At 47.6% G+C, this 12,697-nt stretch overlaps 8 protein-coding genes across 8 annotated transcripts; 4 read left to right on the top strand and 4 right to left on the bottom strand.

Moving 5' to 3' along the window:
- The first annotated feature begins 16 nt into the window (after positions 1-16).
- Positions 17-1,804, top strand: CYBJADRAFT_19819 (eukaryotic translation initiation factor 3 subunit D). Its single transcript, XM_020217567.1, has one exon. It carries the CDS (start codon positions 150-152, stop codon positions 1,764-1,766), a length of 1,617 nt encoding a protein of 538 aa, XP_020069383.1. The 5' UTR covers positions 17-149; the 3' UTR covers positions 1,767-1,804.
- A 37-nt stretch (positions 1,805-1,841) lies between these two features.
- On the bottom strand, positions 1,842-3,377 carry CYBJADRAFT_174203 (MFS general substrate transporter; the record flags this gene model as incomplete). Its single annotated transcript, XM_020216550.1, has 1 exon — positions 1,842-3,377. The coding sequence occupies one exon, from the start codon at positions 3,375-3,377 to the stop codon at positions 1,842-1,844; it is 1,536 nt and encodes a 511-aa protein (XP_020069382.1).
- Positions 3,378-3,951: 574 nt separating this feature from the next.
- CYBJADRAFT_19807 (uncharacterized protein) lies at positions 3,952-4,517 on the top strand. The gene has a single exon (XM_020217566.1). It carries the CDS (start codon positions 4,027-4,029, stop codon positions 4,363-4,365), a length of 339 nt encoding a protein of 112 aa, XP_020069381.1. The 5' UTR covers positions 3,952-4,026; the 3' UTR covers positions 4,366-4,517.
- Positions 4,518-5,518: 1,001 nt separating this feature from the next.
- On the top strand, positions 5,519-6,898 carry OST1 (dolichyl-diphosphooligosaccharide--protein glycotransferase subunit OST1; the record flags this gene model as incomplete). The annotated part of the gene is made up of 1 exon (XM_020213777.1): positions 5,519-6,898. One exon carries the CDS (start codon positions 5,519-5,521, stop codon positions 6,896-6,898), a length of 1,380 nt encoding a protein of 459 aa, XP_020069380.1.
- A 100-nt stretch (positions 6,899-6,998) lies between these two features.
- On the bottom strand, positions 6,999-7,352 carry COX16 (Cox16p; the record flags this gene model as incomplete). Its single annotated transcript, XM_020212862.1, has 1 exon — positions 6,999-7,352. The coding sequence occupies one exon, from the start codon at positions 7,350-7,352 to the stop codon at positions 6,999-7,001; it is 354 nt and encodes a 117-aa protein (XP_020069379.1).
- A 522-nt stretch (positions 7,353-7,874) lies between these two features.
- Positions 7,875-9,425, top strand: PHO8 (alkaline phosphatase PHO8; the record flags this gene model as incomplete). The annotated part of the gene is made up of 1 exon (XM_020216910.1): positions 7,875-9,425. The coding sequence occupies one exon, from the start codon at positions 7,875-7,877 to the stop codon at positions 9,423-9,425; it is 1,551 nt and encodes a 516-aa protein (XP_020069378.1).
- Positions 9,426-9,540: 115 nt separating this feature from the next.
- CYBJADRAFT_19762 (60S ribosomal protein uL30) lies at positions 9,541-11,200 on the bottom strand. The gene is made up of 3 exons (XM_020217565.1): positions 11,042-11,200; positions 10,588-10,606; positions 9,541-10,285 (listed from the first exon to the last, which is right to left on the bottom strand). Exons 1-3 carry the CDS (start codon positions 11,062-11,064, stop codon positions 9,656-9,658), a joined length of 672 nt encoding a protein of 223 aa, XP_020069377.1. The 5' UTR covers positions 11,065-11,200; the 3' UTR covers positions 9,541-9,655.
- A 137-nt stretch (positions 11,201-11,337) lies between these two features.
- Positions 11,338-12,645, bottom strand: CYBJADRAFT_163523 (uncharacterized protein; the record flags this gene model as incomplete). The annotated part of the gene is made up of 1 exon (XM_020213776.1): positions 11,338-12,645. One exon carries the CDS (start codon positions 12,643-12,645, stop codon positions 11,338-11,340), a length of 1,308 nt encoding a protein of 435 aa, XP_020069376.1.
- Between the last annotated feature and the right edge of the window lie 52 nt (positions 12,646-12,697).

Below are 12,697 nucleotides of genomic sequence, written 5' to 3'. Positions count from 1 at the left end.
CACCACCTACATCCAGACACCTCATACTGGTCACGTGACTCATCTCCCCTACGCCAAAAGTGAAAAATTTCTTCCAACGCTGAGAACGATGATGGGCCTTCGCTTCAACGCCGTTTCCATCAACCTCTCCACGCTAATCCAAGCTTAAGATGTCCCTTCCATTCGATTTCTCCGGCATCTCATCCACGTGGGGCCCACAGTCCACGATCCCTGAATCGCTACGTTTCTCTGACATCCCATACGCTCCTTATTCCAAGGCTGATAAGTTGGGTAAAGCTGCTGACTGGCAACAACAGGAGTTCCAGCGTGATCTTAAGGACAAGAAGCGTAACCAGAGAGACTACTTCCACGCCTACGGTGCCAGTGCTGCTTCGTCGTTCGCTGCTGAGGCACAGGACGAAGGTGAGGACTTTGAGATTGTTGATAACTCCAAGCAAGTGCAGAACAAGCAGGTTTCACAAACCACCGTGTTGAAGAGAGGTGGTGGCAGACAACAGCAACAGCAAGGCCAATCATTCCAGAAGAAGAACTTCACCAAGAGACAATTCAACTCCCAGGGCTCCCAGCAACAATCCTCTGGTTCTTCCAACGCCTCTGGCCAAGGCAACGGCTTCCAAGGCAACAGACGTTACTGGAGAAATGAGAAGCCTGAAAGAGTCCGTGACAGCTCTGTCAAGGTTGAGGACTCGTGGGTGGTTGTTTCCGATATTGAGCTGAACAAGCTGAGCAAAGTGGCATTTTCGGTGTCTCAGCCTCAAGAATTGGGTACTTACGGTTCGTTGAACGCATACAACAAGAAGTTTGAGAGAGGTGGATTGCCGTTGCAAGCCATTGATAAGAACATCTACAACCCAACTGCGTCTGATGACCCAGTTATTCAGAAACTGCAATCTGACAACGTTGCACAGGTGTTCACCACGGACTCTGTGGTGTCACAGTTGATGTGTGCCTCAAGATCAGTTTACTCCTGGGACATCATCGTCACCAAGAAGAATGGCCAGATCTTCTTGGACAAGCGTGAGGGCTCCCAGATCGACAACCTGACCGTTGATGAGAACGCTGCTGATGCTCCGTCAGATACTGCCGAGGACACTGACAGTGCAAGCAAGTTGTCACTAGAGGCCATGTTCCTCAACCAAAACCTTTTGGCCAACGTTGTTGCTGACGGCCAGCAGATCTCCTTGGAGCATCCTAACCCATTCCAGAGCAACAGCGATGAGCCATTGCTGTCCAAGGGCTACTCGTACAAGAAGTGGGAGTTCACGACTGCTGAAGAGACCGAGGGTGAACGCCCATTATCCATCGTTATCAGAACAGAATTCGATACAAAGGACACTGCCTCAAACCAGCTCTTGAGTGTGAAGGCCATCAATGAATACAAGAAGGGCCCATTGGACTGGAAGACCAAGATCATGTCGCAGAGAGGTGCCATCATCGCTGCAGAGCTCAAGAACAACAACAACAAGTTCTCCAAATGGACTCAGCAGGCCATCCTTGCCGGTGTTGACACCATCAAGCTGGGCTTCATTTCAAGAGCAAACTTCAAGGACAACACTAGACACACCGTGCTTGGTGTCTCCTCGTTCAGACCACAGGACCTTGCCTTGCAAATTGGACTGTCCACTGCCAACGGTTGGGGTATTGTGAAGTCCTTCATCGACATCATCAACGCTCAGCAAGATGGTAAGTTTGTCATCCTGAAGAACCCTAACGACCCAAAGATCACCGTCTACAGAGTTCCTGAAAACTCGTTCATCGAGGAATGATCTACTTGTTTTAAACTACTGGGCAATTGAATCAACAACAACTTCAAATCAAATTCATAATGTACTGTAAAAGCTCTAGTCTCTAGCAGATTCTCTGTGCTGGACAGAGGCCTTGTCCATGTCGAACTCCTCAACCTCGGTGTTCATCTTCAATGATCCCATGGCACGCTCCTCGTCACTGGCCGTGTCGAACTGTTCGATGGTGGCCTTCTTCTGGTCAGAGTAGTTCTCTTCAGCATGTGCACTGAAGTCCCTGTGGAAGTACTCTGGACCACAGATGATACACACGATGAGGCACACGTTGACACCAACCATGAACAGAGCCATACTCTTTGCGTAGTCGTAGATGCTTGGGCCGAGATCTGGCAGTGGGAACGAGCTGCTGATCTCTGATTCGATGGTGGAAGATGCTGATGAGGCCAGGTTACCCAATTGATAAGCCAAACCACCAAACAGGGCTCTGAACGCTGGTGGAGACAGCTCCATGATGTAGACAGAGCAGACACCCCAGCAGCCCATGACGAAGAACTGCATGAAGAAGCCACCAGCCATGAGCCCACCAATGGACGTGGAGAAGAAAGCAGGGTAGATCAACGCTGAGGAGCCAACGGCACATGAAAAGATCGCCAGTCTTCTCCCTGTGAATTCAGAAAGCGTACCAACACACAGGCCACCAACCATGGCACCCAGGTTAACGACGATCATGATGGCAGTACGCTGGTTTGCGGAGAAGAAGAGCTGGTTTTGCAACATGGTTGGCATCAAATCTTGGGAAGCGTGCGAGGAGAAGTTCATCAATGAGAGGTAGAAGACGAGGTAAACGAACATCAGCCAGTGATTGCTCAATGCCTTCTTCAAATCAGAGTAGAATTGCCTCCATGGTGATGCAGCCTGGGCATGGTTACCCTCAGCCAAGGCCTTTTCACGCTGGACTCTCTTGTGCTCAACAAAGTGTGGATGTTCTGGGAACATCAGTCTCCACATGAACAGAATGGCAGGAGGGGCTGCTGAGAACCAGAAGAGTGCTCTCCAGCCATGAGTTGAGAACTCGAAGGCACGGTAGAAGGCCACTGCGAGAATGTAGCCCAGGTTATAGCCAGGCAAGAAGATACCACCTAGCACGGAACGAGACGTTGTTGGCTGAGATTCCAGTGCTGTTGCAGATGCGGTGGTGTAGCAACCACCCATACAGACACCAAAGAGCAATCTCACGATCAGAAACTGTGTGTAGGTTTGGACAAACCCGGTGCCGATCTCAATCATGGAGAACAGGGCCATGACGGCCAAGTACGTTGGCTTTCTACCGTACGTATCGGAGAGAGAACCAAAGATCACGGCACCCAGAGAACGGGTCATCAGCACCAGTGTGATACCCCAGGTGATGTCGTGGATTGATCTGTCAAAGGCCTTGGCCAACGCTGGGGCACAGGCAGACACGCAGAAGAAGTCGAACGCATCAATGACCCAGGCACAGTAGCCCATGGCAAAGTAGTTCCAGTCGCTTCTGCTCAAGGCCCTCATTGCTGGGGCTGGGTTCAGCGACTTCACTGGCGTACCAGGAAGCGTGAATAGGGAAGGAATGCGTGTGGCGATGTATCTCCCAGCAGTCATGGCGATAAAAATGGTAGATAAGCACTTGATTGGGGTCTCAAGAGCTAGATAGAAGTGCCAAAATGAAGACATCTACAGCGACCTTTATATACACAGCTCGCCAACAGCACAAGCACCTTCTTCTCTCCACACTCCTTGGAGAAGCGGAGCATGCTGCCACCACTTGACGGGGAAGAGGGGTTGCAAATGCTCGATCTTGGTTGCTTTGGACGCCAATGCTCGAACAATCGTCGCCAAAGCTGTGTTATACAATGAGAGCTATGCAGTGAGATGGGAATTTGGCTTTGCTTCCCCAGATTTTAGAGTTCATGCGCGCCGTCCCAATGCGGTAATCGGAGGCTACGCAACAGAAGTTTAATTTGGGTTTGCGGGGCAACGGGATTAGAGTTTTGGTGTGGTGGAAAAGTCCGTTCCTCACGCAACCCCCACGGATCTGGTCTGGTTTGTGTTCCCCGTTTGGTCCGACGGGCCAGTTTGTGCCCACTGCCGAGACAGCTTGGAGTTCACTGTGGGCGAAGAGTGTGGCTAATGCCTGTGCCCCCACGTATTCCTCTTGCTGGTTTCTTCCGTGCATGCAAGGGAGATTATCCGGGCTCTTGCTCTGTGCTCTCTGTTGTCTGCTCTCTCTATGTAGCAATAGAGAGCACGAATGTTGGTGCTACAGTTGCTTGCTTGTTGTGTAAAGATAGTGGCATGGAGAGTGGAACAGAGAGTGTTGCTGTGGTTGGCCTGGTGTATGGCTTGTGCTTGTCTCGTCATATGGCTACTGCGTGTGTGTTGGAGTGCGCACGGTCTCATACCACCTTTGCTCCCTCATCCACGGTGTGTTGGCTCTGCAGGCTGGGTCATCGCTACGGTTGAGTCAACGAGACTCAAGTTCCAACATCCAAGCAAAACAGCCAGAGGTTGGAATCCTCTTGCCGCAGATGTTTTGGGAATTGCGTGTCGCCTGGAAGTTCTCAATCACCCGGTCTATCGGGCGTCGTAGGCAGGCCACTGGTTGCCTCCACCTACATGCGTGTAGCACTGTATTGGGATCCATACTGGAGGACCCACAAAAGAAGCCCTGGGGCTCGAAAGGGTGACGACTTCAAATAGGGAGCACAGCAGGGTACAGCAGTGTGTTCTGACTCCGCTGTATGTATGGCTATTCACCATTTTTGTGCGACATGACTACGTCTTCTGTCTTATTCAAGTGTCAACTGAATCATGTAGATCATTCAACTTTTCTTTCTCCACACGGTGATTCAAACCAAAAAAAGGGCAGAAATCATAAGCTGATCTCCATTAGACTGATCTACCCCATGTCTTGACTCAATATTGCCTTGTCAGGGGGTGATTTAAGGTATTGCACCGCGGGTATGCTCTAATCTTAAAACTATATTTTGTCTCACCACTCAGTGCCCCCCCCCCCAGGTGATCCCACACTGCTTGAAACGGAACCGTTGAAGAGCCGGTCACAGAGCCCAGGACAACAAGGTATCGTCAGTACGATGATGATTATCTTGGCAAAACGATAGAGTGTAAAACTTATCAGAGAGTCTCATGGCAATGGGCATTCAGCTGGCCACTTGTTCAAAGATCTTCAAAAGAAGATCAGAATGCACTTGGAAACCTTATACAAACAGTATATAGAATCGTTGGGTAAATGGTTAAGCAATAGCTCACCAAAAGGATTATACTGCCATAGAATACCTTGTTTCAGCAAAGTTGAGGGGATTATACAAGCGGCGTTTTATTAGTCCGGGAGGTTTCTAGAATCGTGAGGTAGTACTAACTGATAAGACAACATACAAAAGACTTGATGGCAAAGTGGAGACCAAATATGGTACCCGGGGAAAAGAAATCACGCTGAGCTCCCAGTGAGCACTGTACATAGACCATGGATCTAATCAACGCTCTATTCTCCGCTTGTCATCCGTTAAAGAAACGTGGTGCCCCATATAAGCTCCACTCCATAGTTAGGGAAAGCATTCCGGTATTACATCACGTGCGTGCGCACGTGAGGCGTCGGATCTTGCGTAACGGACAACGCACCCGCACACCCTTCGAGCCTGTTTTCCACACATTCTCCGAGGCTCAAGGCTTATATGAACAACAAGTATTGATCACAAAGGAAAACGGCATAGCCAACCCATTCGATGAGACTTCTAACCCTTCTGCTGTGCATTGTCAGCACGGTGGTTTGTTTCGTGCCACCACAGACCTGGGAAAACGTTGTTGTTTCCCGTGCCGTTGATCTCTCAAAATCCTACGTGCTGGAAGAGTACGCTTTACAAGTTAGAAACATCGATTCCAAGCCAAATGGCGTGTATTACTTCGCAGTTCCAAACTTCATGTATGAGAAGATCAGTACCGTGTCCGTTATCCAGGGAAAAGATGCCTTCAAGCCCCTGGAGTACGAATTTGTTGAGCAGAGCTCCGACTCAGCGAATGGACCTGTTGTGAACTACATCAAGATTCAGACACCTCCGGTAGCTCCAAAGAGCACTCTGTTGGTGACCGTTGTCCTCACGGTGACAAACGTGCTGGAGCCACTTCCTGCCAAGATTGGTATCACTGAACAACAATCCCTGTTGTTTTCCTCCTTTAAGAAGAGTCTCAGCGCCTACCATACGAAGAAGAGCTTGTTGAAGTTGAAGGGAATCACGGAGGCCAAAGAATTGAACGAAGCGGATGGTATCAAGGGAGAGGCAACTTCAAAGGCGCTGGTGTATGAAATGGAAGATATTTCGCCATTTGAATCTTCTCCGCTGAGCCTTCTGTACAGACATTTGAAGCCTTTGATGAAAGTTAACAAGTTGAAACGTGGTATCTGGGTCTCTCACTGGGGTGATTCTTTACAATTTGTTGAAGAATATCAAACCACAAATGAAGCAGCTGGTCTTGAGAGTGGGTTTTCAAGAGCAGACTATATGATGAACAAAGAGATTGTCACATCTTCACATGCTGCATTGGCGTTGGAATTGGAGATGGAAGATGGTGCATTCGACGTTTACTATACCGATTTGGTTGGTAATGTGAGTACCTCATTGGCACTATCTGATAAGATCTTCATCAGACCAAGATTCCCAATCTACGGTGGCTGGCACTACAACTTCACCGTTGGCTGGACAAACAAGTTGGGCAATTACTTGAAGAAAGTTGGTGATGACGAGTATACGGTTAAGGTTCCATTGCTCAACGGTATCCCGGGCACTTCTCTCGATGACGTTGAAGTTAGTGTGTACCTTCCGGAAGGCTCCCAAGTCGTGGGCGTTGAAAGTGACATCCCACCAGAATCTGAAGAAGTTGGGTACGAGTTGAGCTATTTCGACTTGGGCAACGGCCATACAAGGGTCACTCTTCACTATTCCAACTTGATCGACAGTGTTAAGCAGCTCTCCATCTTGGTCAAGTACAAGTACGGATTCAGGGAGTTTATGACAAAGCCTTTAAACGTTGCCAAATATGTATTCATTGCGCTATTGGCCTATCTCGCTCTGTCGAAAGTTGACATTACACTAAAGGCAAAGAAATAGAATCCTGGTTAATATATATATAATCTCCATATATATACACAATCGTGCAACTGCTATATACATCCGTGTCGTTAAGAAAAGAGGAATGGGGGAAGCCATATCAGAACACGTTATCTCCCTCGCCTGGTAATCTTGGAACTCTCTTTGGCTCCCACTCCTGTTCGCCCAACCCTTGAAGTCTGTAATACTCCTCCTTCACATCAACGTGTCTCTTCTTCGTATTCAGATCCAGCACCTGCTCTTCGTCCAGCTCTTGTAGTTTACGGTCTCTGTTCTCGTATCTGATAGCAGTGAATGACGAGAGCCAAAATGACCCTAGAGCCATTGCTGTGAGAAATGGTAGCCCAAACAGTAAGAACGGATGTTTCTTCAAGCTCTTTTGGTATCTCCCGCCTAACGTCGCATCATAGGCTGCCTGCTCTCTCTTAGAGCGGAACTTCTTAGCGTTGAACATCTCGATGAGCTGTGTTGTGTCTCGTGTTGGTTATGGTGTGTAGCGACAATGAGGGAAAGCCGATGATGTTTTCGCGCAAAATCGGGATTTGCAGCGAAAATGGCACAAACCACAGAAACGCCAAAAGAGGTTAACTGTATCACGTGATATGCTTATATAAGCAATATCACTGAGGCGGCCCCTTATCATTAGTCACGTGATCTACAACATCCAGACACCCACCTATCGGACCCCCTTATCAGTGGAGTTGGGATCCTGTCACGGCGCTTAACTTCACCATCTCCCTTTCCCCTCTGTTTTATAAACAATCAAAACAACACACAGGTAAACAAATAAACAAACACGGCGGCTCGATAACAACGATGAAATACACACGTGCAGCGACCTCTTCTCGGTCGTTTGGACTCGGGCTCTACCAGAACATCGTGGTGATGGTCATCATCGGTGAGTTGCCACTCTCAGTTGTGGCTTTTGAAGTGTGTCTGAGTTGAATACTAACGCTGTGCCTTCTTCCAAACAGTGATGAATATTGCATCTTTAGCATGGCTGTTTCTTGACCCGAAGCTTCTGTCGGAGCTGACGCTGACTCCGCAGGGCTCTACGAAGAAGAATATCATCTTCTTGGTGACTGACGGGATGGGTCCGACGTCACTATCGTTGACGCGCTCGTTCCGCCAGTACCGTGATAAGTTGGCTATAGACGATATCCTCACGTTGGACAAACATTTGATTGGACAGAGCCGCACGCGCTCGTCGAACTCGTTGGTGACAGATTCGGCTGCGGGTGCGACTGCGTTCTCCTGTGCTCTAAAGTCCTACAACAACGCTGTTGGTGTCACTCCTCAGAGACAACCGTGTGGCACCTTGTTGGAGGCGATGAAATACGAAGGTTACCACACTGGTCTTGTCGTTACGACCCGTATTACTGATGCCACCCCAGCGGCATTCTCATCGCATGTCACGTATAGATTCTACGAGGATTTGATTGCTCAGCACCAGTTGGGTGAATATCCTCTGGGCAGAGTTGTTGATTTGATGATAGGTGGTGGTAGAACGCACTTCTACCCACCTGGTGAAACACCATACGGTAACGGTGGGCTGAGAAAAGATGGTAGAAATTTGATTGAAGAAGCTCAGGAAAACGGCTGGTCCTATGTTGGTAACAGATCTTCGTTTGACAACCTTGAGCTCGGTAACAACGTTCAACTACCTTTGTTGGCTCTATTGGCTGATAATGATATCCCATTCGACTTGGACAGAGACGATGCCATCTATCCATCTCTTGAAGAAGAGGCCATCACCGCAATGAAGGCACTTTCAAAAGCCACTGAGGATTCCGATAAGGGATTCTTCCTCTTGATTGAAGGCTCTAGAATTGACCATGCAGGCCACAACAACGATCCAGCTGCCCAAGTTCGTGAAGTTCTAGCATTTGACAAGGCATTCAAAGCCGTCTTGGACTTTGCAGATTCCACGGATGTTGAAACCGTGATTATCTCCACAAGTGATCATGAAACCGGTGGTTTGGCCGCTGCTAGACAATTGACACCATCATACCCTGATTATTTGTGGCGTCCAGAGGCACTATTGGCTGCTAAACACTCCGGTGAATACTTGAATAACAAGATTGCCTCCTTTGAAGGTGAGGATTTGGAGAGCTTTATTAAGCATGAAATCTTTGAAAAGGACTTGGGTATCACAGACTATACACCTCAAGAGGTTGAGTCCATCATGGACCACAGCAAGGCGTCTCACTATTTGCTCAATGACATTGTATCAAGACGTTCGCAAACCGGTTGGTCAACGCATGGTCACAGTGCAGTTGACGTGAATATCTACGCCTACTCCAACAAGAAATCAACAATGCATCTATTGAGGGAGAAGCTCAGTGGCAATCATGAAAACATTGAGATTGGTCAGTTCATGAAGGACTTTGTGAATGTTGACTTGACACACATGACAAAGCTTATCAAGGGCACTCAGGTCAAGCCATCCGATGTTGACGAGATGACTGTCTCACAACAACAAGAGCTGCTCGACAACTACCACGGTGGGTTGGTTAACGTGTACTAAGTGGAAACATCATAGGGCTTGTGTACACGTCTAGCGTTCTTTTATCATATTGTTGTACCATTAAAACATCATTAAACTAAACCCAAACACTAATAAAAAACCAGAGATTTATAAAAGACAGAGGAAAACACCTCCTTTTCAGATCATAAATTAACATCAATTAATTAAAGAATGAAAGAGGATGCTTAAACCTCTGCTTGAAGGAAGAGCAAAGGGGGTTATTAACCTCTTTACAATTGCTTCTTGATGAGAGCGTTGATGAACTCCTCTCTGTTACCAGTAGAACCACCTTGGATAAAGTGTTGGAACTTTCTTGGGACACCCCAACCACCAGATGGGTTGGACAACTTGAATGGCCACAAGAAGTTGTTAGCTTGCTTGAAGTTTGGACCAACGGTGTAGATCTCGTGGATCAAATCCTCAATGGAGACGATACCGAATTGACCAAGAGCAGCCTCGATGATGGCGTTCTCAGACAATGGGATTCTTTGCTTGTTGACCTTACCGTAACCTCTCTTGTAGATCAATTGCTTGATGGTAGAAAGGGATGGGTAACCGTAAGCAACGTATGGCTCAACAAGCTTCAAGAGCTCGGAGGTAGCCTTGGTGAGCTTGACAAAGACACCAGCGTTGATTTGCAACAATCTCAACAATTGCAAAACCTTTCTTGGCTTTGGAGCAATCTTGTTGATACCCTTGATTCTGACAACAAAGACGAGCTTTGGTTGAGCCTCAACGTAGTAAGAACCAGCAGCCTTAGCCTCACGCTTAGCGTTGATGACAGCACGCTCAGCCTCGTAGTACTCCTTCTCGTAAGCAGCAGTTCTCTCAAAGATAGCTTGACGCTTCTCCTTGTTGGCCTTTTAGTTTAACTTGTTAGTACATTACGTTCCCTGTGCACAGCCTGAAGGTTTGCTTGCCCTGTGAAGGTGCCATCTTAGTTGTCAGTCCCGAAAGATGGTTAACTAACAGACAACATCGCCCCCTTGAGGGCTAGTCATGTTGAAAGTTGTTGTCATCACCCAGATCGCAACTTCACAGTACAAAGCGGTGTAGGTGTTCTAAAACTTACTTTCTTTCTAGCCAACTTCTCAGCAGCAGCCTTCTCGGAGAGCTTAGCGGTAGCAGTAGCTCTCTTCAATTGGGACTCTGGAACGAGGACTTGCTCAGCGGTGATAACTCTGAGTAGCGTGTTAATATAATTGAGCGACAGGAAGGATAGGAACGCAACGCAAAAGAAGAGATCGACATGAGAACCATTCATTCGACCAGTATAGTACTTCTCCCATTGAACGAAATGGGAAAGGACAGAGGAAGTGTAGCTGCTGGAATGATTGGTTGAATTACAAGGATTCCAGAAGCTAACACAGCCCATGCCTTCTACTCTCAAGGAAATGTTACAAGCGGATCATATGACAAAGTAGACAGCGATATCTATTTGTCATTATCCTCACATTCCTCGAGCGATTTGGTGTGGTATTACTGAGCAAAGGGAGTACCCATAGGGCATCCGTATTATCCCATTCGATGGAATTAGTAGATGGTGAAAACAACCATTTGTCTCTCTCTTCTCTCTAGTTGTGTGTTGTTTCTCCAAGAGCTTGACTCAAACTTACTGCTTTGGGGTAGTCTTAGCCATTTTTGTTGTGGTTAGTTCGAGTTGATAGATTGGAGGAAACGGTAACAAAGTGAAAAATTCCCCCGTTTATGTGTTGATTTTTTTGGTGGTATTGCGGATGAAACTTCCAGCTTGTGGGTTTGTGGTGTCTGGATGTTACAGAATTCGGAGACGGTGGAAAGTCAGTTGGTGTTAAGATGTTAGGGCTACGCTTTGATAGTGTCACGTGAGCATGTGGCCATCACCTCGCCCTAATGTTCACCAGAAGTACCACACTTATGTTCATAGTATTGATTAGTCCCATAACGATGTCTTCTTCCGCTCAATGCTATGCTTTGCCACGTTTGAAAGAACCGTCTCTGTACTCCAAAAGTCCAATGTGTTGTCCGACTCACCTATCATCTTTATAATGGTTTCATTGGTCCCACCGCTGCCTCTTTCCACTTTGAACAAACTCCACGTTCTATAAGTAGGCGACGATCCTCTTACTCGTTGCCATGAACACAGCTCCTTATGGTCGCCCTCCATCTCCTGTCGCAGTATTTCATCATCAACGGTCTCCCAGGCACGCATCAATTGGAAATCTTCCACTTCGAGCTCCGAGTTGTAACCTAAGCTGTACATGTTCATAGTTGGTGTTCTCAGCTGTGTCTGAGTTTGTAGTCCATATGGATGTTTTAATGAAACAACCCTGTACCCTCTTGATAGAGACCTCATAGCAAATAACAATGGAATGCTGTCCCTATCGTCCCATAGAGACTCCACTGTGGGTTGTACAATTGTCAACGTCAACCGTGGTCTGTCAGCCCTCACAGGTCCTGACTCCACCCAATTGATGTCATCGCCTCTTAGATGGATGAGGTCTAATGACAGTTCCTTCAGTCGTAAGGAGTTCAGTATTCGGAAAGAATCTTCAGCGAACATCCGGGTATAGTGTCCACCAGCAGACGTCACCTTAGAGTAGTTGTACTTTCTCAGCGTCAGTTTCTCAAGGTGGTTGAAGCTTGGGAGTACCAACATAAGAGGCTCATGTCGCAAGAGATTGGTACTGTCACTGGCCATCACATTCAACTCTTGCAGCCTGCAACACCAAGTTAGGTCATCCAGCGTACTTGGCTCAATATCGGCATTGATGACGATATCTAACCTTCTGAGCCTGGTTCGCCCGTCACATGTAATCCTCTGGTGCTGTAAGCTTAATGCCAGATGCTCCAGCCCAGACGGTATGGAGAAACAGCTCCCCATCTTCCCAGGCCCTCCAAGTATTGTTACACTCGCAACATTGCCGAACTTCGAAACGATATCATCAAGACACATTGACGAGTGCACTTCCAGCTCCTTAACATCCGTGCGCCATGCATCCCAGAGGTGCTCTGCTAGCTTATCGCCATCCTCTTTCAGCTGCTGTGCCTCGTACTGTCGACATAACGATACCCTCGAGCGTAGGTATCGTAACACTGCGCCCCTACACTGTTTACATGTCTGTGATACTGATCTCAAATCACCGTATGTCGGCACAAAGGTGAACTTTGGTATGGCAATTGGAGGTTGTAAGAAAGCAAATACAGCAAACTGAAGCTCCAGTGGCAGCCTATCAAACATCTCGTCTCGTCTACTGTGTGTATCTGCCATTAAATGTGCAAAAGGTATCATC

Source organism: Cyberlindnera jadinii (genome assembly GCF_001661405.1).
Source record: "Cyberlindnera jadinii NRRL Y-1542 unplaced genomic scaffold CYBJAscaffold_11, whole genome shotgun sequence".
Lineage (NCBI taxonomy): Eukaryota > Fungi > Ascomycota > Saccharomycetes > Phaffomycetales > Wickerhamomycetaceae > Williopsis > Williopsis jadinii.
This window is presented reverse-complemented; position numbering and strand designations above follow the sequence as displayed.

What these genes read in the sequence shown, in the direction of transcription:
- CYBJADRAFT_19819 (XM_020217567.1), top strand. Translation starts at nt 150, where the DNA reads ATGTCCCTTCCATTCGATTTCTCCGGCATCTCATCCACGTGGGGCCCA.
- CYBJADRAFT_19807 (XM_020217566.1), top strand. Translation starts at nt 4,027, where the DNA reads ATGTTGGTGCTACAGTTGCTTGCTTGTTGTGTAAAGATAGTGGCATGG.
- CYBJADRAFT_19762 (XM_020217565.1), bottom strand. Translation starts at nt 11,064, where the DNA reads ATGGCTAAGACTACCCCAAAGCA.